Source organism: Protopterus annectens, chromosome 2.part1 (genome assembly GCF_019279795.1).
Source record: "Protopterus annectens isolate FY-2018-M chromosome 2.part1, PAN1.0, whole genome shotgun sequence".
In the NCBI taxonomy this organism is placed as follows: Eukaryota; Metazoa; Chordata; order Ceratodontiformes; family Protopteridae; genus Protopterus; species Protopterus annectens.
Genome location: NC_056729.1, coordinates 1,970,938,160 through 1,970,966,055, shown reverse-complemented (window position 1 = coordinate 1,970,966,055; position 27,896 = coordinate 1,970,938,160). Strand labels below are relative to the sequence as shown.

Here is a 27,896-nt window from a genome sequence, read left to right as displayed (position 1 = left end):
CAGGCGGCTTTAGGAGGTGCAGTACATCATGACAAGATAAAAAATATATGTTTTCTTCATCATTTGCCCATAGTGGTCCTTTAAGTTCCATTTTAGCAGTTTTAGGTGAAATATTGATATGTGCCAGTGTAACGCTCCTCCCTTGCCAGCAGCCCCTTAGTACTACATATCCTACCATTATTATCTTTTCACCCTTCTTCTATCACTGTTGGAACTCCTCTCTCAATTAATATAAATACTTCCCTTTGTCCCAGATATTCCACTGAATAACCATCCTGAAATCCTTTCTTTGTCAAGTTCACATGCTTAGTTCTTTCCATGTTTTTCGTGTAGCATATGTATTTGCACCATTTATTTTTTGATATAGTTCATTACTCCTTTTTTGTATACATCTGTGAGACTGTTTACATTTAAAGATAATATGGAAAGTGATGTCATTATGATAAGTTATTCCCCATCTGTTATGTGGAACAGATTTTTTGTAAGTATCTAGTTTAAGCTTTTGTGTTACATGCATGCACTGTTTGACAGATTGATCTTTTATAAAGCTGTTTTGTGTCGTATCCAATTAAACTGATGTCACATCTTACAAGACTTATTATTTTAATGAAGACTCTCAAACAGAAATAACAGACACACCCCCAAAACACCCCAGAACCTATTAACATAATACTAACACACAAAACTATATACATCATCAAATAATGAAGTTTAACCGTCCTAATAGGAACAGTTGTCCCAGACTGACAGCCACACTCAGTCTTGAATTAACCTGTAATGAAGGTATGAGAAGCATGGTACATGTAGCCCGTGCTTCTACTGACACTATGTGCCATCTGTTTTTGTTGTATCTTTATTCCTTTCCTAGATGTAGAAAACAAATTGAATGCTTTCAGAAAACATTATCTCATAGCCAATGAAAGAAGGCAGTAGTCTGTTTTTATTGCCTCTTTATCAGATTGTCTCCATAGAAAGATAACAAGATACACAGTTGCCTTTCACTACCGATGCATTGCACTGTGAACATTTATTTGCTAGAGGAAAACTTTTCATTAAATTCAGTGTTCTTTTATTTATTTGTTTCACCTTAAAGCGTGTCATTAGAGCAAACCAAGAGTCTTAATCCATTCATTCCTCTATGCAAAAGTAAGAAGAGGCATATCAGTTTTTCTTGTATCATGTTCTTTTGTTCAGGGTTTTCTTTTTTTTTTTTATATTGCAGTGCCTACCTTTCTGAAAACTTAACAAGAAGATACACATTTTTAAAGAATAAGGGCCCCTGTTTACTTTTGTATCTTATACACAAAAATTGAAAAAGCTTGATTTTATAGCAAACAGCATACATCATATAATATAAAAATACTGTTAATAAAATTTTGTTTTATTTACAGTTAACTCTTTAATTCCTCTTCCCCTGTCCTGAATATTCTTCCAAACATTCATGACATGAAGTCGGGCATATTCTTTGGAGTCCCCTACAAGTTTAACAAAGTAAAAAAAAAGTACAGTATTTCCAGGTTTTCTTGTTCCGCCATATTTCTCATATGTAATTAATGCTTTATAATCCCACATTTATTCAGCAGTTCCCAAATTGGTGGTTTTCTTCCTATTTATCTCCATTTCACAACCATTTTTTCTAGTCAGCTCTTTTGCTTTTTTTTGTCTCTCAAGTATTTTCCTTTGGAGCTTTTGGAAAATGTTTCTCTGGCATAGTCTCTGTATGAGCTTTATCATCAAAAGAATAATATAGAGAATCCCCTTCTGTTTGATGGTTCACTTTTTGTTGGATAAACTTTTGTATTTCCTCCTTAGCATGTTCTGCATCAAGAAATGATTTTGACCTACCAGGAAAAATATTCTGAAAATAGCTAGCTTGAATCTCACGCCTGCTTCTTGACATTCCCTGATTAGTGGAGTAAACTTACTCCTTTTCTGCCTGGTGTACAGTGAGTAATCATTTTCTAAAAACACTTTGCTGTCTACCATTTTTAATACTTTGTCTTTCTGCCACAGTTTTGTCAGAATCTACTCCCTCTGTTCGTAGATTTGCACATTTATTGTTAAAGGTCTGAGTTGCTTTCTCATGACCAGGTTTGGAGCATACACACTATGTGCCCTTTCAATTAAAAACTCCTGCTGTGGAATACTAGTCCAGTGCTTATAAAAATGAAGTGTCTCTTTCCAGTTTCTCTGGTACAGTGGAAAATCTCAGGTTTTCCCTACATGCTTTGTCCTCTATTGTACTATTTTTTGAGACTTCACTTTTTGAACAGTTTCGCAGTCAGCCAGCCTTTTCTTCATTTCATTCTCTTATTTTTGCAGTTTTATCATCTCATCTGAGTATCTACTTAAAGCATCTTCCTTTTTTTTTTCAGCCTTTCATTATTTGAGTTGATATACTTATTCAGTGTTTTGTTTATTTTAATCGGCTCCAAGCACTTTGACTTATTTTTTTTCTCTAGATTACTGGAAGTCATGTCTTGCATAAAAGTAAAAACTGCTTTTTACTGAACAGTTGCAGGATTCTTCCTAGACAGTGTTTTCTCCTCGCCTTTTGTGGTTGATTTTATTTCAGGTTCTCTGGATTTATTTTTTGCTGGCATACAGGGAGTGTACTTACTAGCCAGTTAATGAAATTTACCCAAAAAGACAAATTCATAGGCTCTCTTTTTCGAGTTTTCTTTTCTCACGCTGGGAGAGCTGAAATTAAGCTGTTACTCATTGTGCAGCCATTTTGGAAGTCTAGAGCAGTGCAGCATTCACCATAATTCTTAAGGAATGAAAGGATCTGCTTAACACAAGCTCTTATGGATCAGTTTCAGTACTTAACCTTGAATTTGAAGTTATTGTCTTGATATTGGCAAGCAGGCTTGCAATGCATATGCCAGAATAATTAACCCAGACCAAAGTGGGTTTGTGACAAGTAAACCTCAGGTAATATACTAAAATCAATTATGATAGAAGAAGCAGAAAGTAAGAAAGTTGGTGAGTTTAATTGCACAAAAAGCATTCAGTAGTGTTCCCTGAGATTTTCTATGGATGGTACTGCCTAGATTTGGAATGCCTAAATGTATGATTGAACTAATAAAGTAAATGTATCAATAATCAGATGCCCTGCTTGAAAGTAGGGGGAATCATCATACAGTCTGTTAAACAAGAAAAAAGAATTGAGTCATGGGTGCCCTGTATTCCTGTTTGATTTCTACCTGGAATCCTTGGCACAGAAAATCATGTGATTACTTATTTATCTGATCTGAATAACCAACTTAACCAAGCTAAAATTTCTACCTTCTATTAGAAAGATCTTGGAATAACTTGGAGAACAAGGCAAAAACTGTCCCAATATACTGTGTTCCATCATTCAACTTAGTACAACAGTGCCCCTATATGCAGGGCCATTTCAGGATAAAATATCTATGATTCTGGGTAACTAGGAAAGATAGACAGATGCTAAAGAAATCCTGGAGAGAGATAAGAGAAGAGAAGATCTTAAAACTAATAAGTGAAAAATGTTTTTCTTGGACCTAAATAGCAAAGCCAGTCACAGAGATCACTACTGTCCTACTTTATGAAAATGTAAATGTCATCTGCTACAGACAAGAGCATCTCTTTTAATAAATACACTGATCTTTAAGCTACTTAATGATGTCTGCCTTAAAAACTAAACATTTTGAGACAGCAAGCATTATCAAGTGCATAATACCGATGGACTGTTGCTAGCCAAGTCACCATTTAAACTCACTTTCACTGACTGAGCATTTGCCAAATAGCTTCAGCTTTTTAGAATGATATACCATAGGGTGTAAGACAGTGATGGCCTTAAAACATTCAAAAAGGTACTGAAGCCTTATCTTTTCAAGCTAAAAGTTCTTGAGCTGCTAGTCAGACTGTGGTCATATGGGCTGTAATCATGGCTTTATCCATGTATGACACCAGCACAACCCATGATCTTGCATTTAATGTCAGTAAATGTCAAATCACAAGACTTTGCAAAGTGGATAAAATTGATTAAACAACACCAACACTGAAGATCTAGGAACATTAGAAGTTGAAACTGTGACCTTTTTGTATTTGCCGAAGTCAGACAAACATATTCTGTAGCCCTTTTAATTCTAAAAGCCATGTCAAGTTACTCCAGAGAGAGAGCATTTTGTTGCTTTGTATCACTGGTCATAGCCATTATTAAATATAGTACTGTGTTTTATATCCTTCAGACAAGCCCTCTGAATGAGTTTGAAAAGGTACAGTGACCCTTAACTAGAATGTCAAAGGATTTGAAAACTTGAACTGTTTAAAAATGTTTCAGCAAATATCTTATTCTGTTTCTTGCAAGTTTATCAAAGCTGATATCAGTTTGATCTATAAGGCAGTGTCTGATCGAATTGTTTTGAAAGACTGTTCTCGATGACGCCATTGGAGGAGCTAATATTGGAGCAGAGGGTCTTAATAGTAAAAATAAATATCAATAATTGAAAGAAAATGCAGTGGATGTTTCGGACAGTGCATTCCAACATTAAGGAAAAAGATTCTCCATGCAGTTAAACGTCAGTTATTAACCCCCCTTGAAAAATAATCTTGGAATTTATCTTGGGAAGTAGAAAATATTAACCTGGGCTTGTCGGTCATGCTTCCTGAAGACCATTAGGTCATCAACTTGATTGTGTAATCTATGAACCTGTAGTCTGATTTTTCATGAGGAACTTCAGTATTATCTCAGAAATCTTGAGGATCAGTAAATCTAGGCATGCCACTCTTTAATCTTTCTGTGATGCAGATTTTGTTAAACAGTGTTGTGGACTTCAGTTGGCGTTTGCAGTTAGACCCATGACTGTTTATGGGGATATTTTTTTCCTGCTCATATGAACATTGATGGAGATGTTGGCTGTGTTGTAGGTGATCAAAGCATTCAACATTGTGGTAGTTTGGCTCAGAAGAATAATGTTGTGAGCTACTTCTGAGTTCCCTCCTGTAGTCTTGAATTGTTTCATCAAGTTCCACTTGTGCTCAGAGGTGTACAGTCTAATCGCTTAACTAGACATTGCTCATGCATTGCATGTGTAAAAGGGCACTTGTATCTACTTGGCTTGTCCATTTAAAAAAAAATCTGTTATTTCCCAGTATTTTTACAGCTAAACATTGACAGTACAGTTTTCATGTGGTACCTGAAGAAGATTGTACAAGGTCATAGCAATTTTGCACATGTAGCTATGGAATCTTGCATGTTCCTTGGACTTTCATTTAGTGGCCGTGCGTCTGTTAGGGAAAAGCAGAATGCTAACAATCAACTTAATGGACCATGTTATTTGGCAGGTCTGTACGCATTTTTTCCAGGAGCTGCCATATGTAGAAATCCTGACTTTGAATATTTTTACATCAAGAGAATGCTCATTTACCCAAGTTTCAAGGAAGGGTATACAAATATTCTGGAGACAAATTGGAAATAAATCTTTATGCACTTTGAGTCTCTTGTTTCAAATATCCTTCTGCAAGTAGGTTAATATGATTTTCATTGCTTGTAATTGGCCAATACAACTCCAGTTCTCATCACATGGAGATGGTAGAGCGAATAATTGAGCTCATATTCAGAAAGCATTTTTTTATGTAGGTGTGCAAAGGTTTGGCATGCAGCACTCAAGGCCTCTATGCTCCTTACTTGAAGCTTGAGGTTTTGATTTCTATTAAAGAAGTCCGATTTGTCTTAAACAGAAGGATCAACTCAGATCCTGTAGAAGTGCAGTTTCTAAATGTACTGTAGTATATTTCATGTTTGATAGTTAAGGAGGCAGGTGTTTCTTTCAGGATCCATTTTGCTACATTGTCAGAGTGCCTTCCTTGGAAAGCTATGCTCATTAGCTTGTTGTGTAGTTGCTCATAGGTATATACTAGGCTAATGACCACCAGGGCCTTTATAATCCTAGCCATGCAACCCAACCCAGTTGTGTCCGTATTTATCATAAGCGTTTATTAGAAGGGGGTTATGTTAGGAAGTTTCTAAAGTTTATGGAGGTATGTTTGTTTGGGCATAGTTACTGTTTCCTTCTGTCTAACAGAGACTTTGAAGGCAAGACTGTGGGTGAATTTTCGATTTCCTATCCATTGGCCAAGGTTACAATTAAATAGGGTTAGGAATAGACTCTGCTTTACAAGGTCATGGAGATTTTAGGGGGGGTACTTCTGTGGAAGCCCAATTTGAAATCTTAATTTTTGTGTTGGAAAGCTTCACAAAGGCTCCTTTTGACTATACTTTTTCAGCTTCCTTAAAGCTTGGGTCTTGGGAAGCAATTTTTCTTGTAATTGTTACCTTGGGTAAAAGGGCATTGTAGCCGACAGGTTCTTGTGTGGTCTGAACATTGTAGTTGCACAATAGCCAAGCACAGGCTTCAAATTCATCTTTTATACCTAAAAGTTAGGGCAGATCTAGCCTTGATTTGACTTTTTTTTTTTTTATTTTCATGTGCATAATGGATAATTAATGGGATGACTGTTTACTGTTTGGACCACTGAAGAATTTCCTTTGTTTATAGGTTAAAGATTTCAAAACTTCCCTTAGCCTTTTCCCCTCTTTTACAACTTGTTTACTAAGGACTTTATAGTTTTATTATTGTGTAAACAAATCAGTTATTAAAAAAAAAAGGGCAGAACACATTTCGCTAGGATCATTGCTTCTTCCATTGCTTTAAGTTTCTTTGATACCTTTGTGTAGTCCTGTGTTATAGACTATGTTATTGCCAGGCATTAAAAGTTGTGTTTCTGGTTTCTAAGGCTAAGAGGTACTTTCGCTATAGTGGTCATCCAAGAAATGTTAACTAAGGCTTTCACTCAGGCTCTAAATTAATAGATTGGTATTCTGCCCAAACAAATCTGAATAATGCGACAGCAAGGCTGTTGTATTATAGCACAGTTTTGTGAGGTACAGAGCAGAACGTAGAGCCTCTAATCATCTGTTTTCACATCATCGGTGCACACTCTATATTCCATTATCATCATGTGTTCACTTCAGTTTTGTTTCATGTTTGGTACCTGATGTGAATGTGTGAAAAAAGCATCAATAACCTTGATTAGCCGTTTTTACAGATGAATGGCCAATTGTGTAATTATTATACTTTGCAAACGTTGAAGCTATGTGCCCTATATCTTGAATGACATTCTTGTGTGATATTTATTTCTGTTAACTTATTTTATAAGAAGGACTCTGCGCTGGGCTTGATAACTTTCATTTAGAGCACTACTTTTAAACCAGGAGTTCTGTGCTACTTTGAAAAATATTGTCACATGGGTTTAGCTGTAAGCTCTGTGATTGCTGTGTCTTGCAGGACTCGTACTAATCTGTTAACATCCAACCTGACCTCAACTCAGAGGGCTTTATTGGTTACTGCTTGGCTATAATTTCAGCCAAAACTGCCTTCCATAGGAGAAGCATAGTGTGAAAAGTAATGATGTTTCATTTGTTTTTGTGGTGAGCACATCAGTTCATCACACAGCTTTACTGTCTTTGAGAGAAGTAAAGAGAAGGTGAAACAGTCAGGGACGACCTCTAGTTTTATTCCCCACCACCATAAGTGTAAACTAAGAAATTCCTAGGCATGTGCATAATTTTTTTCATTTTGCATCATACCTCTCAACCTGTTAATGCTAGAAATCTGGACAAAGCCTGACAAAATAGGGGGACAGGTGCTCAAAAAATGGGACAGGCTTTAAATATTGCTCTTATAAGCTTAGAAAGTTGCTAGAATAACAGGGTTTGTAGAACATTAGTTTTCCGAAAGTTTTGAAGTTTGAAACTCAAATGTATGTCATCATTTATTGACTTCAGTCCTCAGATCACCCCTGTGATTTACCAGAAAATCACAAATTTTATGAGGAACAAACCAAAAATATCAGGCAGCAATCTGGACATTCTGCAAAAATCTGGACAGTTAAGAGGTATGGATTGCATGCTTGTTTCTATTGATGTGTTAAGTAGAGATGCTTATACCTGATAGTGAATTATTATTTTCTAGGAGTGTGGCTTAGAAGTGCATTAGTGGAGTGCTTGGGGAGGTGGCAAGTGAAAAAGAGAAAACAAATCTTTACTTGTGTATATGTTGTATTAAGTTGCTTGAATTTCATGGCAGGTGACCTATTTGATCATCTATTAAAGGAAGATCCGTCCACTGTAAAGGGAGCAGAACTACTGAATCTTGGGGAAATGCTGACTCTGCCTCAGAACTTTGGGTAAGAATATAAGTGTTTGCAGTAACAGCCACTTTTTATGCTGTTGATGTCTTCATTTTTAATGTTTTTGCTTACCTGAGCCCTGTATGGGCAGTGAGTTGACATGATATACTAAAAGCTATTATCTGACCAGTTAAATTCAGTTTTTCATGAATATTGTTATATAGTAAAAAACAAAGGTAAAACCTGATAAGATTCTGTATAAATGAGAAGTTAAAGAACATTGTTATTTGAAGGAACTAGACAAAATGCAGGTAATCATTTTTATATATTGTAATGTGAGAGGCAGTTGCATACTGTCCCAAACACTTTTTTAGAAGTCTGCTTACAGATATAATTTTTGGTTTGTTCATCTGAGAGATGCATTGTAACAGCACAACAAAGTGTACCCCCAAGCACACAGTTTGGAGAAGATTGTATATAGCAAATAAACATGTAATACCCCTTTAGTGGCCAAATTTGTAATATTTTATTGTCCCAATAACTGATAAAAAGTCAGTGTATGCTTGCGGACGATTATTTTACAAATGGTAGCTGGTATGTTTTCTGGGGGAGGGCTACTTGGACATTATTAATGAAAATAGAGAGAGAGACTTTCCAACTGTTAAGAATGATTATGCTTCTCAAATACTGTGGTTATTAATGTTTTTTTTTTAGGTTGCTATTCAGTTCTTTACATTTGTCATGCATTCGGACAATAAAGTAGCTGTCGTATCCAGGTCAGATTGAGGTAAAAATTAATTACCAAAGCTAGTTGGCGTTTTCTTTTTTAATTTATTTTAGTAAGCACAGAGAGCATGACAGTGTGACATGAGGTCAGCAAAGTACAGATGGGTGGGGAATCTGAATTTGGACTGCGTTACAAAGAAGGCTAAGTTTGGGCTAGTTCCAGGATATGTGAAGCAGACTGCATGTTCTACAGCACAAAATGCAAATTTTCTACTGTATGTAGCCAGGGCAGAGTTGTGTATACAATATAAATTATGTATCTCTTAGAAGTGCGGCGGGTACAACCTGATTTTAAATAACTGTTGCACTGAATTCCTAAATTTTCTGAACCTTGATTTGATGTGCTTATAAATATTTTTACCGTTGGCACCTTCATTCTCACATTTGTAAAATGTATTATGTGTGGGAAATATGCATCTATGCAAAAACAGTGGCTACAGGTTGAGGTGAGGACATAGCTGTCATTTGTGATTTGGTTGGATGCATACATTATCTGCTTGCTTTAACTGGCTGAAAAACAAGTTACTCATTGGTTGAATCCAGGTGACACCAATGGGTAGCTTCTGTATGAATGAATAACCAACTGTAAGTGCAAGCATAAAAAGTCCATTGTAGGTCATAGTATTATTAGCATAAACTCAATGTATCTTGGTTCCAAACCGCAGACATTTTACTCGTATTTTATTCAATCCGGTATCTGCCCTCCTCCTGTTCCAACATTTCCTTACTCTTTTCCCTCTACTCCTATCCCAGGACTTTCCGAAGCACTGATCAAAATTTACTTCAAATTTACAAACCTAAAAACAAAATTGGACAAAACCTTTGTAGCATCTCCCCACCCCTCTCTGGGAACAAACTCCCCCCTGGATATCAGAAGTATTAAGCAAAAGAAATTCAAAACTGCAACCAAACACTTTCTAAGAAGCACCTGGATCTGCAAATGCGCACATCCTCCCTTAACTGTCTACTGTTCCGTCTTCTACCCCTTTTTATTCTCTTTCTCTTTCAGTAACCCTAATCTGTTTAAACTAACTTGTAATTAGCTTAGACTACCTACTCTTTCTGCTTGTATATGTTTGTCTTTACTAGTGTGTAACTAAATATGTAGAGGCTAATGCCTTCAGACATTACTTTTTTATGTTGCAGTGATAGGTATATTCTCTGTAATTGTGTACTTGATAATGACTGTATATCTTTATATATTACCTTGGTTCCTTAACATTATAAATTAACTACAAACTTATCTTTTTGAGACATTGTACTATATTTTGTATATGTGTTAATGGTAGAGCTTTTCTCCCTGGTCCTCCACTGAAAAGGGCAACAGCTCAGTCAGACTAACCCGGTCAACAAATATCAAATAAATAATGCATTTCACTCATGATGATCCATGTTTTGCTTTTGGCCTTGGATGGAGGAGAAGCTGGCGTGGGAAGGATAGAAGTGAGAGACCAATGCCAGTTATCTTTTCTGGGGGAGGGGTATTTAGTTAAGTCCCACCACAGGACTGCCATGTGATGAATCCTGGGAGGGTACCTAAAGACAATAAAAACCCATCATACCCATCTTCATACAGACTCATTTCAATTTTAAACCATGATTGTAAAATGTATATGTTTATACCAGCTAAAAGAATGGCAAAGGTGTTGCCACAATTGATATAGATCAATGTGGTTTTATGGAGGGGAGGGCAATTGGTGGGTCTTGATGTAGACAAAGCATTTGACAGATTATGCTGGGATTTAATGATTAGGGTAATGAAAACATTTGCATTCCCTGATACAGTAATAAGGTTAATTAGGAGGGTACTTGAAGGATCGGAGGCAAGAATTATGGTGGGAGGATTCCTCTCTTGTGTCTGAACAGAGGACCCAGACAGGGTGTCTTCTTTCCTGTTTGTTAATTGGTTTATATTTAGACCCTTTGGCAAAGAAAACGAGGGACTCAGAAATTCAGTTATATAATTGGTATGGTAATAAAGAAAGTTGGCTTCATTTGCACTTGATATTATTGTGAACCTGATGAATCCAGAAAAGGACATCTGGGTGTTGTGGAACATTTTGAGACAGTTTAAAATCTTTTGGGGATATAAAATAAAGATAAAACAAAGGCAATATCCATAGATTATGTACCCACACACAAATTGGTCCAGCAACACTTGTAATTATGGGAACACTATAAGATGAAGTATTTATGAGTATGAATTAAAAATGCTTATGTTATGGCAGCTGAGGATATGTGAGAAGAGACTAAACAAAAGGCAATACAAAAACTGAGGAAGTGGAAACTCTTGTTTATGGATGTGGATTGTAAGATGTAAGCAGTGAGAATATTTTTAGTCCCTTTAGTTTTATATACATGTCAGGCATATTTTTATCAATCAGAGGAGAAGTTGTGGCCAGTAATTAATAGAGTTGATGGAATTTATGTGGGATGGGAAGAGGGCAAGAGTTAAGTGGGATAAGTTGATCCTTCCAGTAGAACAAGGTGGTTTAGGATTACCTGATTTGAAGGAATATTTCAGAGTTACACAGTTGAGGCTTATATATATAACATAAGCAGAAGGTTATAATTTAAAATGGAATTTGATAAAGCAAGGGGGAATTTCAAAATATAAAGAAAAAGTAGGATTGTGGATGCAGATCCTTAAAGAGAATAACAGTATAGAATATCTTCATAAAGTAGCATACATTATTATAAGAACTAAGCCAACATGAGAATGGAGAAAGGAGATTTTACCAATAGGGATGACTGCAAGTAGTAGGGCTGGAATTTACTTGTGAAAACTTACATAGTAACTACTTTACTGGAAGAAAATGACTAGAGAGAGAAAGGTAGTGTGACCAAGAAGACATTTGGACTGCAAGCTAGAGACTGCTTTCTGTACCAGGGATTGATGTCACAGTGTAGGCAAAGAGAAAATGAAAGGGGAATCTTAAGTGAAAGACCTGTCCTAGTAGAGTCTTTAGTTGTCTAGAATAGAAGCTGCTGTTGAAAAAGGGATAATTAGGTCATATAAAATATTGCATGATAACTATAAAAGTAGGTTAGAAAAGATTAGGAAGAGAGACCGGAAAAATACATGGCTCCTAAGTGTGCAACAAAGTTCAGAAGGCTTAGATCTTTTCTTGGAAGCGTTTGCATATATATATATTTGTATACTCTAAGCAGACTTCAAAGAATTTGTCCTCTGGTAGATAGCAAATGTTGGAGGTGTAATGGGGAAGAAAGCGGCAACCAGGAGCTTATGTTTTGAGAATGTGATGAGTTGGCAGATTTTAAAAATTCCCTACAGAGTACTCTTGTCTGTAATATTTGGTGAGCAAATGGCTATAACTAAGGAAATATTTTTTTTTATTAGCTGGGACACAGGATCTGAATTCCCTAGATGTACTAAGGCCTTATTAAATTTAATTCTGTTGGCTGCTAAAGCACAATTAGTAGAAAATGGAAATCAAAGCTTAAACCAACTATAGTTGATGTACTGATTTATTATAAACAAGCAAAAAGAACTGTAAAATGGATCTTCAGAAAAGGGAAGGGGCAAATTACATAGAAATTAATGGAACTGTGGAACAGTGCACGCATCAAAAAAATGCTCAGGAGGAGGAATGAGGTTTAAGAGAAAGCAGGAATTAAGCAATTTAGTTAATGGTGGACTTGTAGCTACAAAGAAGGAAAAGATATATGAAGAATAATGTTTGTAAATGAAAACAAAAATGTTAGTATTTTTTATCTGTGCCTATGTCTTAAGTGATAATTTAATAAAGGTGTTTAAAAAAGACCAAGCTACTACTTTTTCTCCGAATCCCCCTCTCATGAAAAACAAAATTTAAAGTAATCTCTCTCCTGATAATACAACCATTGACGTCACACTCATAGCAAATTATTAGGAGTGATAGTGGATGATAATCTTGCATTCAACCTGCATCTACAAAGTTGCATAAGAAGACACATCTGAATCTAGGAATGCTTTACAGAGCCAAAAACTTTCTCACTGATGCAACTAAAACTACACTTAACCACTACTTATCTCCTCCTTGCACTTCTGTATAACGTTCCCATCCATACTAACCTTAAGACAAAATTAAAACTTGAACAATGCTATAACAAAGTTGCTAAATTTGCAGTAAATACCCCTTCCAGAACCCACCACTGTATTGCACTAAAAACCTAAATTGGCTAGAACTACCTCATCAACTAGCATATACACAGCTTCATACCACCTATAAAACACTCTGCTTATTTCTTGAGCTTCCCCCCATTTCGTCATCTTCCTTTGAATTATAGGATCCTGCTTTGTGCTATGTATAGGAGCTCTAACTGTGTAGCTCTGAAATACCTCTTGAAATTGGGTAATCCAGAAATGCCGTGTACTTTTGGAAGAATCAGTTTTATCCCACTTGACATCTTCCCCTCCCAGATAAAATCCTTCAGCTATTTAACTGTAATCCTCAGTTTGTCCTGTCGTTGATAAAAATATGCCTGACGTGTATATAAAACTAAAGGGACTAAAAACATTTTAACTGCTTGTATCTTGCTATACATATACGTGTAACAGAGCTTTCAATTTCTCAGTTTTTGTATTCTCTTTTGTTTAGTCTCTTTCCACGTATCCTTGGCTGCCACACCAGAATCATTTTTAATCCATACTCCTAACTACATCATTTTATCTTGTCTCTATAAATATGGATATTGCTGAACCAATTCATGTATGGATACATAATTTACAGCTATCACCTTTGTTTTAGCTTCATTAATTTTGTATTCCAAAAAATCTGAAACTGCCTCAAAATGTTCCACAAGACTGTCATCTGTAAACAGAGCCAGCTTTTCTTGACTACCATACCAATTATGTCCTTGAATTTCTGAGTCCCTTATTTTCTTTGCCAGTGGTTCTAAATGTAATGTGAGTAACAAAGGGGAAAGAGGAAACCATTCCCTGGTTCCACTGCTCAAACAAAAATTATCAGAGGAACCCCACCCACTTGAATTTTTGCCTCTGATCCCTCATATTTTCTCCTATCAACCTTATAATTGTATCAGGGAACCAAGTGACAGCTGTCTTCTCAATACATGCCACCAAGTGAGTATATTGTAGTTGTTTCACCTTTCCCTTGACCAAGTTTCTGCTGCCATTATTTTTCTAGTTCCACTATGTCCTTCATTGCATCAACACTTGTAAACTGTCCATTGTTGACTGATCTGAAAGAAAAATCTACGTCCTGTTGAAAAAGTAGCTTTAACATCACTGGAACTGATAACTTGTATCTTAACTTGACTTGTGCCATTAGCACGGCTTTGTAGCAGCTGCAAACTGAGATTACCGCTACATGGTTGTCTGACAAAGCCTGATCCACATGCTTAACAATATCTCCAATGCTGCAACAAAGACTTGCTGTTTCTCATACTAAGTCATAAACTGTACAAAACTCACTCTGTCATCTATATGTTGTACCTCTTAGTGATGTCAGTATATAAGCCTAACAAATGCCTAGCCATCTTTTATAAAACCCAGTCCATTATGCTGTCATGGTTATGAAATTTAAGCAGCCATTGTTGTTTCTCACTTTCTAGGATCACGTTTCCTCGCCTTTACTTTTTCTGCAGTATAGCAGTATTGCCAGATGTTCTTCATCTCACATTGCTGCAGTCCTTACTTATGGGTAGTCCGCTGTCCTCGGTCGGCCCGAATACCAAAGTATTAGGCTGACGTCGGTCATGGGCACCTAGATCTGACATCAGAGCGTCAGGGTATAAAGGCGCATGACCGACGTCATATCCTCAGTCTTTTTTGCCGCATGGTCCGATGCAGAAGCAGCGTTGCAAGTGCCGTTCGGCGTTCTGAAATTTTTCGTTTTCGGAGTTTCAGACCGATACCAAGTTGGGCTAAGTACCCGTTGGGGAATATTTTTGTTTTTCTTGCCTCAGTTACTTACGGATGTCAGAAAAAGTGAATAATTGTATTTCTTGTGGGAAACAGATACCGCATAGGGATTACCACTCGCTTTGTATTCCTTGTTTGGGACCGGAGCACGACGTAGTTGGGTGTTGGTTTTGTGCTAGGTTTAATAAGCGCACTATAAAACGGAGGTTAGATTGCGCTAGGTTAGTCTTTGGCAAGAGGTGTAATTATAATATGCCGTCGGATGTTCCGACGCCTGCTTCTACTAAGAAGCGCAAAGACAAATCTTTAAAGCCTAGGCAGGATGATTCGTCCGTTTCGGACGCCGGACCTTTAGAAGCTACAGCTGAACAGGTGGATCCGGCTGAAGTTTCTGTTGAGTCCCAGGGGGAAACTTTGATTTTACAGGATGTGGCCTCTCAGGAGGCAGGTCAGGCTGAAGGGGCCTCTCAGGTTACTATTCTCCCTTCTATGCCTAAGGTGGTTAGGCCTTCTGCTACTGTTTCTAAGGCTCCTTCTAAGGGCAGGTCTGTGTTGCCTTCCTCTGGTGTCAGTTCTGGTTCTTCAGGGTCTGTGCCTAAAAAGCACATGCTTAAAATGGCAGAGGATTTGATTACTTTAATTAGAGGTTCTATGCCCCCTCCTGATAAGAGGCCCAGGATGGAGCCAGAGTTGGAAGGTTTGGAGCAGGCCTCAGATGATTCAGAGTCTTCTGCTGAAGACATTCAAGATTTCCCTCCTTATTCTGATTCTGATGCAGAGGATTCCACTCCTTCTGCTTCTCCTCCAGAGGATTTTTCATTTTCAGAAACTCTGCATTCCATGAGGGAGCATTTTAAGTGGGAGGGACAGGATTACTCTGATTCACGGAAGAGGCTTAGGGAGTTCTTGTTTTACCACAGCATAGACCCTTAGCTATACCTCCGGTTTTGGATGTTGTTTCAGATGTTTTCTCGGAAGCTTCCCTTAATCCATATTCTGTGCCTCCTGCCCCAGTTAAACCGGACAGGTATTACAGGGTGCCTGAGGCTCATAAATATCTGTATAAGAGTCCTAGGGCGGACCCAGAAACTATTAGTCAGGGGCCTAAGGGTGTTAGAGTCTCTGTTGTTAAGAATCCGGTTCCTCTGGATAAGGAAGCTAGAGCTTTGGATAGATGGGGTAAGAAGGTGTATACCTCTTCTACTTTAACAATGAGAGCTTTGAACTGCCAGTTTCATATGTTGAAGTATCAGAATTTCCTACTTTCTCAGCTAAGATCTAAAGTGGATGCTTTGGCAGAGGGCATAGAGTGTAAAGAATTGCAGGATTTAGTGCATGTTTCTGAACAGGTGGGTAAGCACTCTTTGCAATGTGGTTTTGATGCTTTACAGGCTTCTTCTAGGGTGGCTGCCACTGGTTCAGTTATTCGTAGGCACGCCTGGCTTAAGGATCAGAATTTGTCTGAGCATGTTAAGTCTAGAATTCTGGATGCCCCTTTACAGTCTGAAGTTTTGTTTGGTCCTCCTGTGGAGTCTGTCTTAAAGAAAATGGAAGACAAGGCTAAGTCTATGCAGACTGTTAAAGATTTTTTGCAGGTACAACCTCCAAAGTTTAGTAGAAATTGGCCTACTAAGGGGTGGACGTACCCTTCTTATGATTCTCACTCTAGGGGTAGATCTAGGCGTGGTAGGGGCAGAGCTCAGAGTACCTTCAGGCCGAGACAATGGAGTTCGCCTGCTCAATCTGCTGGTGAGGGCAGGGGCCAGTCCTTTCGTAAACAGGCCCAATGACCTGCATTTTCAGCTGCCAGATTCTTCTTGCCTGGCAGCTCCTTTGGGAGGAAAGTTGGCTCTTTTCAAGCAAAATTGGCATTTAGTCACCCAGGACAAATGGGTATTGGACATTATAAACCGAGGTTACAAGTTCTATTTCCACACCATGCCTCCTTTCAAAGGCATGCCAGACATCCCTCCTCGGCAAAGGATAGAGGCTCACAGACAAATTTCTTTACTTCTTCAAATAGGAGCTATACAGCCAGTTCCTCTGTCAGAAGTGGGCCTAGGATTTTATTCTCGCCTGTTTCTAGTTCCAAAGAAAGGGAACACGTGGAGACCAATTTTGGATTTATCTATCCTCAACACTTACCTGGACATTCCAAAGTTCAAGATGCTGACTTTACAACAACTTTTACCTCTGTTGGGAAAAGATCACTGGATGGTTACTCTGGATCTCAAAGAGGCTTACCTTCATGTTCCTATCAGGCCCAGTTGCAGGAGGTTCCTGCGTTTTCGGGCTGGAAATTTACATTATCAGTTCTCTGCATTGCCCTTTGGCTTATCTACTGCCCAGAGTGTTCACAAAGGTTCTGGCTCCAGTGATAGCATTTTTCAGACTAAGAGGAATACAGATTTATCCTTATTTGGACGACTGCCTGATTATTGCACAAGAAAAGGGCGAACTTCTTCATCATCTACAGTATGTGATGGCAGTGTTAAGATGCCTAGGGTATTCTGTGAACGAAACAAAGTCCAGTCTAGTACCCTCTCAGGACATGTGCTTTCTGGGTGTGAGACTGAATACAGCTTCCCAGATGGCCTTTTTGACCCCGGACAAACAAAGAAGCCTTTCTCTTTATTTCCAGCAAATGTCTCTACGGTCCAGGCTGACTGCAAGGACAGTCCTTCAAGCCTTGGGGTTCATGGCATCTTGTATTCTGGTGCTTCCCAATGCCAAATTGCATATGAGGAAGCTTCAATGGTATCTCAAAATGTGTGGACACAGCACTGCCAAGATCTAGACACTGTCATTCAGATAATACCTTGCATTCAGAAGGAGTTTTTGTGGTGGGCTCAGGAATGTCACCTAAACAAGGGACTCTCTGTGACCCGCCAGAGGCGAGTCAGCTTCTAACGACAGATGCCTCGGACAAGGCTTGGGGAGCACACCTCAATGGAAAATGGGTGCAAAACACGTGGCCTGTCAAACTCCAACATTTGCATATCAACTTGAAGGAAATGTTAGCAGTCCAGTTTGCATTGATGGCTTTCAAAGATTTACTTCACCCAGGGCAGGTGTTGATTCAAACAGACAACACTACTGTCATGTGGTACATCAACAAGCAGGGGAACCCATTCTTACCCTCTTTGCAGGCAAGCGATGATTCTGTGGGAAACTGCTCTCAATCTACACCTCAATCTTCAGGCAAGGTTTCTACCAGGAGCACAGAACTCCTTAGCAGATGTATTGAGCAGACAAATAGTGGATCCTCACGAGTGGAAATTGGATCCTCATGTATTTCAACAGTTGACAGTGTTATGGGGAACTCCAGACATAGATCTGTTCGCTTCTCCACTAAATTACCAGTTGCCAAAGTTTTGCACAAAAATGTTTCATCACACAGCTTGGAAGGTGGACGCTCTATCATTCAGTTGGAACAATGTGCATGTATATGCCTTTCCACCTCTGCCTCTTCTTCCCAAGGTACTTTTGAAGGCCAGACAAGACAAGCCAACCATGATTCTGATAGCACCGGATTGGCCTCGACAACACTGGTACCCACTACTGAGGAGTTTAGTACGAGAACCTCCATGGCCTCTGCCTTTGATTCCGCACCTTTTGTCACAAGAGGACACTCACTTCCTCAATGTCAAGATTCAGTCTCTGCATCTAACAGCCTGGCATATTCTGTTTTAGACTCTGGAGGGTCTCAGCTTCCACAACAAGTTTTGAATGTTATTTTGGAGGCCAGGAGGCCTAGTACCAGGAAAGTTTACGCTGATAAATGGAGGAGATTTTTTATTTGGAGCAAAGGAAAGGACCTTGATGTCTCCAAACCTGATTTAAGTGTTGCTCTTCAATATCTTACTGAGCTATTGGACAAGGGTTTGTCTTTCTCCTCAATAAAGGTTCATGCTGCAGCCATTTCTGCTCACTATGATTGTGACCCTCCTTTATTCTCTCATCCTTGGTTTAAGCAATTTCTTAGAGGGGCAAAGAATATAAGACCCCACGTAGAGCTCCTACTCCTGCTTGGGATCTCAATTTTGTGTTGGAAAAACTTACTCTACAACCTTTTGAGCTTGCAGCTACTGCCGAGTTAAAGTATTTGTCATGGAAAACTGCTTTTTTGTTGGCCATTACCTCTGCAAGAAGGGTTTCTGAATTACAGGCCCTCATGGCAGTGGAGCCTTTCCTGATTTTTCATAAGGATAGGGTATCTTTGCATTACTAATCCTTCCTTTATGCCTAAAGTGGTTTCTAGTGTGGCCTTAAATCAAACTATTCATTTGCCTACTTTTTATGCAAACCCCCAAAATAAAGGGGAGAAAATTTTGCATACTTTGGATATTCACAGGCAGTTGCGTTATTATTTGAGCAGAACCAATGAGTTCAGACAGGCTCAGCAATTGTTTGTTTCTTTTGCTTTGGGTTCACAGGGTAAACCTGTTTCAAAACAAACCATTTCTAAATGGATTGGGTTTTGTATTTCTTTCTGTTACTCCCATCATGGTAAGGAGATTCCTGCTGGGATCAGGCCTCATTCCACTAGGGCTACTACTACTTCTACGGCCTTTCTAAGGGGGGTAGCTACAAAAGACATTTTGGAGGCAGCTACTTGGAGTTCAGTGCATACCTTTTCTAAACATTACCACCTTCCTCTTTATTCTAAGTCTAGGGCTGGATTTGCCACTGCAATTTTACAGGGCATTTTAGCGGCCCCTAATGCTTTATGATTTTTACCATCCTCCCTTTCCCGTTGCTTTGGGATTCTACCCATAAGTAAGGACTGCAGCAATGTGAGATGAAGAACATAGTACAGTTTTGTACCTACCATAAATGTAGATGTTCAAGATCCACATTGCTGCAGTCCAATTTACCCTCCCTCCTTCCCCACTGTAGTTTGACTTGGTGCTATGCTTTAGGTGATGGTTGTTGTTGGGCATGTTTTGGGAGGTATTCTGTTTTTGGCTGTGGCCTTTCTGGTTTGGCCTTCTGACATCTGGGGCAAGAAAAGACTGAGGATATGACGTCGGTCATGCGCCTTTATACCCTGACGCTCTGATGTCAGATCTAGGCGCCCATGACCGACGTCAGCCTAATACTTTGGTATTCGGGCCGACCGAGGACAGCGGACTACCCATAAGTAAGGACTGCAGCAATGTGGATCTTCGAACATCTACATTTATGGTAGGTACAAAACTGTACTTTTTTTGCTCCATATGTACTACTGGGCTACTTAGTTCTGGTAACTTTTTGTTGCACATCCGTAAATGGCATCCAGTTGTATTGCTGTTTCAGAAATACATAGGAACCACACCTTTATAACTTCAGCTTTTTAATGCAGTGATTCTGAAGTTCAAACACCACTTTCAGCTGTTGTCTTAGTGCTTCCAGTGTACCTTCCATCTTGGCTTTCCATAACCTCATAACCATTTGCTGATTACTTTCCTCCCTGGGTGTAGCTTCACCATTGAAAAGGTGCCCCTCACTTTTGGTCTACCCATTGAAAAACATCGGCTCTTCACTCTTTGCCAGATTTGAAGCCATTCTTTGTAAGATAAATTAGTATGATGCTCATATTAAAATCACTTGAAAAATCATTCTTTAAATGTCAGGGGGAAAATACTCCTTACTTGTGTAGTCAGCAGAGTGGCTGAAGGGAGTGCCCAGCCTTGTGAAGTATAGTGAGGTCTGTACACTGATTAAATTTTGAATTTTTTTTATCCTTGTTAGTGATATGAGCTGTGTAAAACAAATATTCAATGAAGCTTCAGTTTCCTGTTACTCTCCCACTTTGAATAAGAGGGTAACTTGTGCGATACTGTTTTTGATCTTTGAATGTGTATATGATACCAGCTAGCAGTAAACTCAGTGCAAATGTAAAATCATGTCATTCCTTTTGAGGACCCTTAGAGTATGTTTAGACTTCTCCTCCTTGTTATGTGGGACTTCTGTCTCTACAACATATGGTGGCTTTTGAACCCTGATTTATCTCAATCAAGGAACCGGGAATTTCGTCCCTAATTAAAGATCTGAGGTATGCCTTTGGGTCCCTTTGAAATAATAAGCGGAGGGTACCCCCTTCTACCAGAAGTAGAAAACAGGTCAGACATGATAATTTCCACACCAGATTGGTGTCTGAAGTCGCAATAGACAGAGCAGCTACAGGAACCGGATAGTCCAAGGAATAGTCAAGAAACACAGCTGTTACATCCAGGTCTGACTTGATAGCAGAAGGCTAGAGTTTTGGTTTCTTAGAGTTTTTTTTTTTCAGCATTGGAGGAGTGTCAGTAGCCAAAAACTTGGAGGCTATTTTACCTTGTACAAGTTCCTTTAAGCCTTTGATTCTTGAGGTAAATTTTTAGAGATGACCAATTGCCACATAGGGACTTAAGAACAAATCATTGACAAGATGGTACAGTCCTTTTCTTTGTGTTCAGCACCTAAGCAGAAAATACACTTCAGAAGATGGTCTCTCTGAAATTTTCTTCCCCCAGTCACATTTTCCCCCTCTTCAATAGCATGTACAAAATTTTTATTTTAAAGTCTATGAATAAATAAAAGAGAAGAGGAAGGGTCCGTGACGGTGATACTTAGGTGCCCAATGGCATGCATGAATCATACATATGACAGATTGAAGTTGTAGAGAGAGAGAGTCGGTACTCAGACTTGTGGCAACAAAGTTCTAAGGTAATTCACGCCTGTACATTCCTTATGTACCTCTTGCCTTCTTTAGGAATTGGGATGAGTTCATACACTGGATGTGCAGTTTGAGAAGAAGATGCCCAGACTTTGGTATGTTGGCCGGATGTACATTTATCCTTGGCAGGATATTCCAGCTGTTGGTAATACCACAATGGTGATTTAAAGTTGCCATCATCTAATGTAAAAGGAAAGAAAGTCTGGTATTTAGCTGTGTACTGGCAAGAATTAGAGCAAGGGTTAATGGTGGTGAAAGCCATGAGACATCATTAAAAAAATGGTACCCTTGAGCAAAGACAGTGCAGAGAAAATTCATCTTATTCTATCAAGCTCTGTACTGGATAACAGAATTGCGCACTGAAAGTAAAATCCTCCGTATAAACATGGCAGGTGGTTTAGGTGGGCACTAGTACAATGAGGGGACTGTATCTGATTCTAAAAACACCATTAACTTGTTTGTGGCAGCATCATTCAGGGGTGGTTTGCATGTGTATGGCTAAAGATTGTATAATTAGATAGCACATTGCAATTGCATTTAGACAGATGTGTTATCAGTTACCTTGCTTGTAGAAGGGCAGTGCAGCATATCTATGTATGCTGCTGGCAGTAAGCAAGACCGTTTTGCTGGACTAATAGCTAGGGTGGGGTAAATTGGGCAGCTGATGACCAAACTTTCAGTTTGGCAGGGTTGGTGGCGATTGCTGTGAACCCTGGTACCTGTTTTTCATCTCGGGCATTTTGCATTGAGGATAACTAACAATCATCTCTGGTTTGTCACACAGTTGACCAGCAAAATATATCCAACAGCAAGACACAGTTCAGAAGTATGGTTACCACCAGTATGTCCACTGAGTTATGGATTTGAGGTGGCATGGAGAAATCTGTCATGTGATGGTCTTCCTCTGACTTATGCTTCCCAGCTGGTCTTTGGCATCATCTGAAAGACCCATCTGTACTTCAAAGATGGGCATGACTATTGGACAGTTACTGGATTGAGCAGTTACTGAGCTGTATTTTAGCTGGTAGAAAAATTCTATAGAAAAAGGAGCAAGCATAATTTACATATTTTGTTATTCAGGTGTTCTGTTTTTTTAGGTATTCAATTCACCGACTGTGCATATATCATGTTCCTTTTTGTTGTTGGAGTGCCTGCTGCATTTTCATTAAAATCCATGTTTTTCAGTCCTTATGAATTTGTTTTCAGTGAAGGTGAGGCACCCCTCATTTTTTTTCAGGTTTTGATGCATATTATTATTATATTATTGTTGCAGGGCTAAGCTGAGTATAATTGAAATTTAGTCTAAATTTACATTTTTTTCCAAGTATATATTTGTGCTGTAAAATATTATATGTTAATGTCTTTTTGTTGTTGTTTTGCTGACTTTGCAGGAATATTTTCTTGGGGGAAACCTTTTCCAGCTATATCAGTGTGCATAATGACAGCAGTCAAGTAGTGAAAGATATTGTAGTAAAGGTAAGTTGATTGAATAGAAGTCATGTATTTTAAGAATGTGTAAAACTTGCTGTAAATGTGTTTGATAACTTCATGGCTGTAACCTTCTTAGATGCTTGCTTATTCATTTAATAATGATGTCTTCATGTTCGTAGCTGGGGGGTTGGGAGCTTGTCTCAGCTAGAAGTGGATACAAGGCAGTGTTACTCCTGGAAAGGATGCCAGACAGTTGGAGGCACACACATGCACACAAACGTGCAAGTGCACACCTGCAGGCAGTTAGGAAAATAAAGTTCACCTACCTGCATATATTTTAGGAGGAAAATTTTGCTGTTAGGGAAAATCCAATGTAGACACATTCAAGGCATTGCTGATTCGTCTGTGCTTGGAACCAAATCAGAGAAGTTAACGCAATCAGTCATGTCCATGTAAAAAAATAATTGTCATATTGGTGGCAACAAAGTTAAATAACATAACTGTCGTATGCATCATAGAGAGACTGGTATGTGAATTCAGTATTTTATCTTGGTCAGCAAGTTTTTTAGTTCTGCCTTGTGCATAACTTTCCTCTTTTCATACAGTGACATTTGTACTAGAGTGTTAAGAGCAAGAAGCATGAAGACAGGAAGATAGACTGAAAAAATTGCTAACGGTCATGTGGTGAAGAGAAATTTTTAGAACACATGTGAAAGGAAAAAAGCTACCTTGTATTGTTGAAAATAAATCCACAGAGAACCAATAAGTGCTCACACACCTTGCCTTTAGCAGACGCACGTCTATGTGATAAGTTCCAGTTATTCAATGATGAAAATAACGCCCCAAATAATCTCAGGAGATTCCACCACAAGGACAATAAAACAAGTTGTTTATTTAGCCGAAAAGCTGTAAAAACAACTCTCTCAGCATGTAGTAAATCCAAAACTGGTTGCCAGTACAAACGTTAAAATGCAAACACAAGCATATAAAAAAAACACCATAGTGGACTATAAGAACAGTAGACAGTTAAGCGCTTTCACCCGTACACATACGGGCTTCATCAGAACACTCTTCAATTCAAACTTCCGCTATTTAAAACTTTTTAAGCGCCAAAGTTTCAAAATTCTAAATGACACATACATCGCTACTTAAAGTGACAAGTCCTAATATCTCGTTTCAGTTGCTCATACTATTCGAGATATCACATGCATATTCAAACTATTCCACCCTTCAAAAGCAGTACATACCACCAAATCAAACTACTTTGGTGATAAAAAAACTATAATAAATACAATATGTGTACTTAAAAATACTATGTATAAATGAATAAACATCCAGATTACTCAACCTATCCACAAAAAAACTTGTCACATAAATCTACACTTATAACTAATATATGCATGACTGATAAGTTTATAAACATGATCTAAACAAAAAATATGAATGCTAACTACGAATAATATGAAAGCATCAATACTTAATAACAAAAATTAGGTACATTATAATCACAAATGTTAACAATGTACCATATAGTGTTAAATATCAACAATGTATCATTGGTGTACTTAAAATCACACAGTGTATACCCTACTTCATGTTAACGCTTCAAGGATGGCCCTCAATTAAATACTTTCATTAAGACCTGGAAATGTTGTAGCATCTGTATACAACTGCCACCATGCCGCCCTATAATTCAGTAATTTTTTGTGATCCTTACCCTTAGGGTCATTAATAATATTTTCTAACAAAGCAAATTTAAAATCATGGCATTGACCACATTGTTCTATATGTCTGTAAAGTGCACTTTTGGGATTTCTTTTCTTGATATTATAAATGTGCTCGTAAATACGTTTTTAAAAATTCTCTCTGTTTTCCCTACATAATAGCTTGGACATTCCTGACACACAGCAATATATACAACCATCCTTGTGTTACAATTCCCCTTTATAAACCTCAATCTTGTTCTAATTTAATTTTTTAACACTATTTCTTTTCCCTCAAAAATATGGCAACATTGTTTGCAAGATCCACATTTAGTGGTGTGCTTTCCAGTATCCACTCTGTGTGTATTTCCTAACTTATTTCCTATTTCTAATTGCCTCTTTATATTAGCTCCCATTTTATAAACTATACCTGGTGAGACCCCTACTAGGTCCCTAAAAATTTCATATTTACTAATTATATGCCGAAAATTCTTTAATATTTGAATCACCCCATCTGACATTGGGCTGTATAACAATATGCAAGATCTCTGATGTTGTTCATTGGTCTTCTTATACATCTGGGGCCCATCAACAATATTTTTGTATTGTATTTTCTTCTCTACCTAAACCTAATAAAGGTTTATATGTTGTTCCTCAAAGTTCTATGACATATTTGTCCACATTGTCCAACATGTCTTTGGGGTATCCCCTTTCCAAAAACATAATATGTATGTTGCCTATCTCTTCCAATAGTGTTTCGTACTTCGATGTCATTCTAAGGGCTCTAATACATTGGCCGTTGTATATATTTTTCTTTAATTTCTTAGGATGGTAACTTTCATAAGACAATCATTAGAAAAAGTTTCTTTTCTAAAAATTCTTGATTGTAAAGTGTCATCATATTTGTATATCAAAGTGTCCAGATATACCAAGCCTTCCTTGTTGTATGAGTAGGTGAATTTTAAAAATTCACTGCTCTCATTCAAAAATTGAATGAACTCCAATAACTTGTTCTCATTTGAATTCCATAATATATAAATATCTTCCAAAAATCTAACATAATGGACGATATGAGAAGAATATATACTTGAAAAAAAGAGTCTGTTCTTCCCAATCAAGCATGACCAGGTTTGCATAAATGGGTGCACACGCTGCTCCCATTGCTACACCCCTGGTCTGCCTAAATATTCACCCTCATAAAAAATAAAGTTATTATCAAGCACTATGTCCATCATTTCCATAATTAGACTAATTTCTTGCCATTCTATATCCGCATGCTTTAACATGCTATTACAAAAAGCCTCAAGACCCTCCTTTTTTGGGATGCTGGAAAAAAGGTCAATGACGTCAATAGTAACTAACAAATAACCATCCTTCCATATATTTATGGGATAATTTCTCAAAAACTCCCAAGAGTCTTTTACTAAATGTGATATATTATTATATATATGTTTCAATTTTATGTCTGTGTATCTGCCCATGGGAAAAGTTTTAGATTTACTTCCAGATATTATAGGTCTGAAGGGTGGATCATAAATATTTTTGTGGATCTTGGGAATTCCTACCATAGTAGCCAGTCTAGGGAATTTTACTAACAAAAATTTGTAAGTGTTTTTATCAATTCTCCCATCTATGTAAAATTCTTCAATATAGCTGTCTATTCTCTGGTAAGCAATATTTATCTCATTCAGAGACATAGTTTCATAATTCCCATATCCATAAAGGATATTGTGTATCCTATTGATGTATTCATGATTGTCATATATTACCACCCCTCCGCCTTTGTCTGGTTTCATTACCCTTATATTTTGACTATTTTGCAGTTCTTTTAACAATTCCATTTCCTCTTTCGTAATGTTACTATTATGATTTATTTTGTATTCTCCATATAATTTATAGATTTCTCTTCCAACAATATTCTCATATGTAACCACTGTAGGGTGGTTCACGGGGACAAATGAACTAGGCACTTTTAACCCAGATTCTATAATAAATTTCTTCTCATCTTCCTCTTTATTAACTGTTTTGTTAATGTTGTTGAACATAACAGATAAATTCAATTTTCTAGTAAATTTCTTCAACTCTATAAGACTATCCACTAAATCGAACTTTGGAGTCTGAATAAATTTTATCCCCTTTGATAATAAAGAGAAATGTGTCGGACTAATCTCAACATTGGCATAATTGTATATATTGAAACCATTCCATGTGTTGACCAATCCATTGATCATACAATCTTTACTTCTTAACCTTACGCATGATGTGTCCCATTTCCCTTCTATCACCATCTGTTGTTTTCACAATACCTCTGTTTGTACTTCCCTCTCTGATAAAAACTTTTTCCTTGGTTCCTGTATGGTTCCCCCTGTCCTCTCTGCTCCTTCCGAAAATTTGGACTATACGATCTAGGCCTGTTCTGACCATCATCATGAAATTGTTCAACACTGATGTTCCCTTCCGAATCAAAGTTTTTCCTTTTGTTCCTCCCCCAAAATATGTCTTCCCTTGTTCGTACTGATCCACATCCCTGTTTATCCTTTTTTTTGTTTACTACTAATAGTATGTGTCAATTTCTCAGCCAAGCTAAACTGTTTATTGTACAAATTCTCCCATTCATTAAATAATAGGTCAGTAGTAATTTTTAAATTAAGACTTTCAGTTTCCTGTGTAAGCCTACTTAGTTTTTCATCATTATGCTTAATAATCAATTGCATAAATCTAAAACCACAATCATCAAAAAACTGGTTAAACTCCATCATCACTTTTTCATTCAACATGAATGACACCCATAGGTTGTTTAAAGAACCTCATACCTTTGGGGACTATTTTCATTGTAGTACATTTCTCAAGATATGCATTATCTATTTTAATTCCATTAATGATTTTTAATTTTTTCCCCATAGCATATATCATGTCCCTTAAAGTTCCATACGACTCCGATTTATTGATAACTTCTGATCATATTCCAGCATTGTCTGAATTGCAGTCTATTTCCATAAACTTGTTAAATTTGTTTATACTATTAGCATTCATGTTGTCAACCCTAACTGATGTCACCAAATGATTGGCTGAATGTTCAGTACTTTTTTTCTTTTGATCTTGCTTCCCCACTATTTTGGAATAAGTCTTGATGGGAAGGATCCTTTTGGGTTTAGTGCCAATCCGCTTTGATTCTTCTTCCACATCATATAGGGAAAAATTAAAGATAAAACTGGAGCCATTGTTTTTACTG

The 27,896-nt window shown here is 37.7% G+C and overlaps 1 protein-coding gene across 5 annotated transcripts in view; it reads left to right on the top strand.

Annotated features, from left to right (window-relative positions):
* LOC122794710 (trafficking protein particle complex subunit 13) overlaps window positions 1-27,896 on the top strand; it is a 1,187,860-nt gene that overhangs the window by 359,617 nt on the left and 800,347 nt on the right. For all 5 annotated transcript variants that reach the window (XM_044063354.1, XM_044063358.1, XM_044063357.1 and 2 more), the window contains 2 exons: window positions 8,115-8,214; window positions 22,922-23,006. In XM_044063354.1, the coding sequence (XP_043919289.1) occupies window positions 8,115-8,214; window positions 22,922-23,006 (185 nt within the window). The remainder of the gene's footprint in view (window positions 1-8,114; window positions 8,215-22,921; window positions 23,007-27,896) is intronic.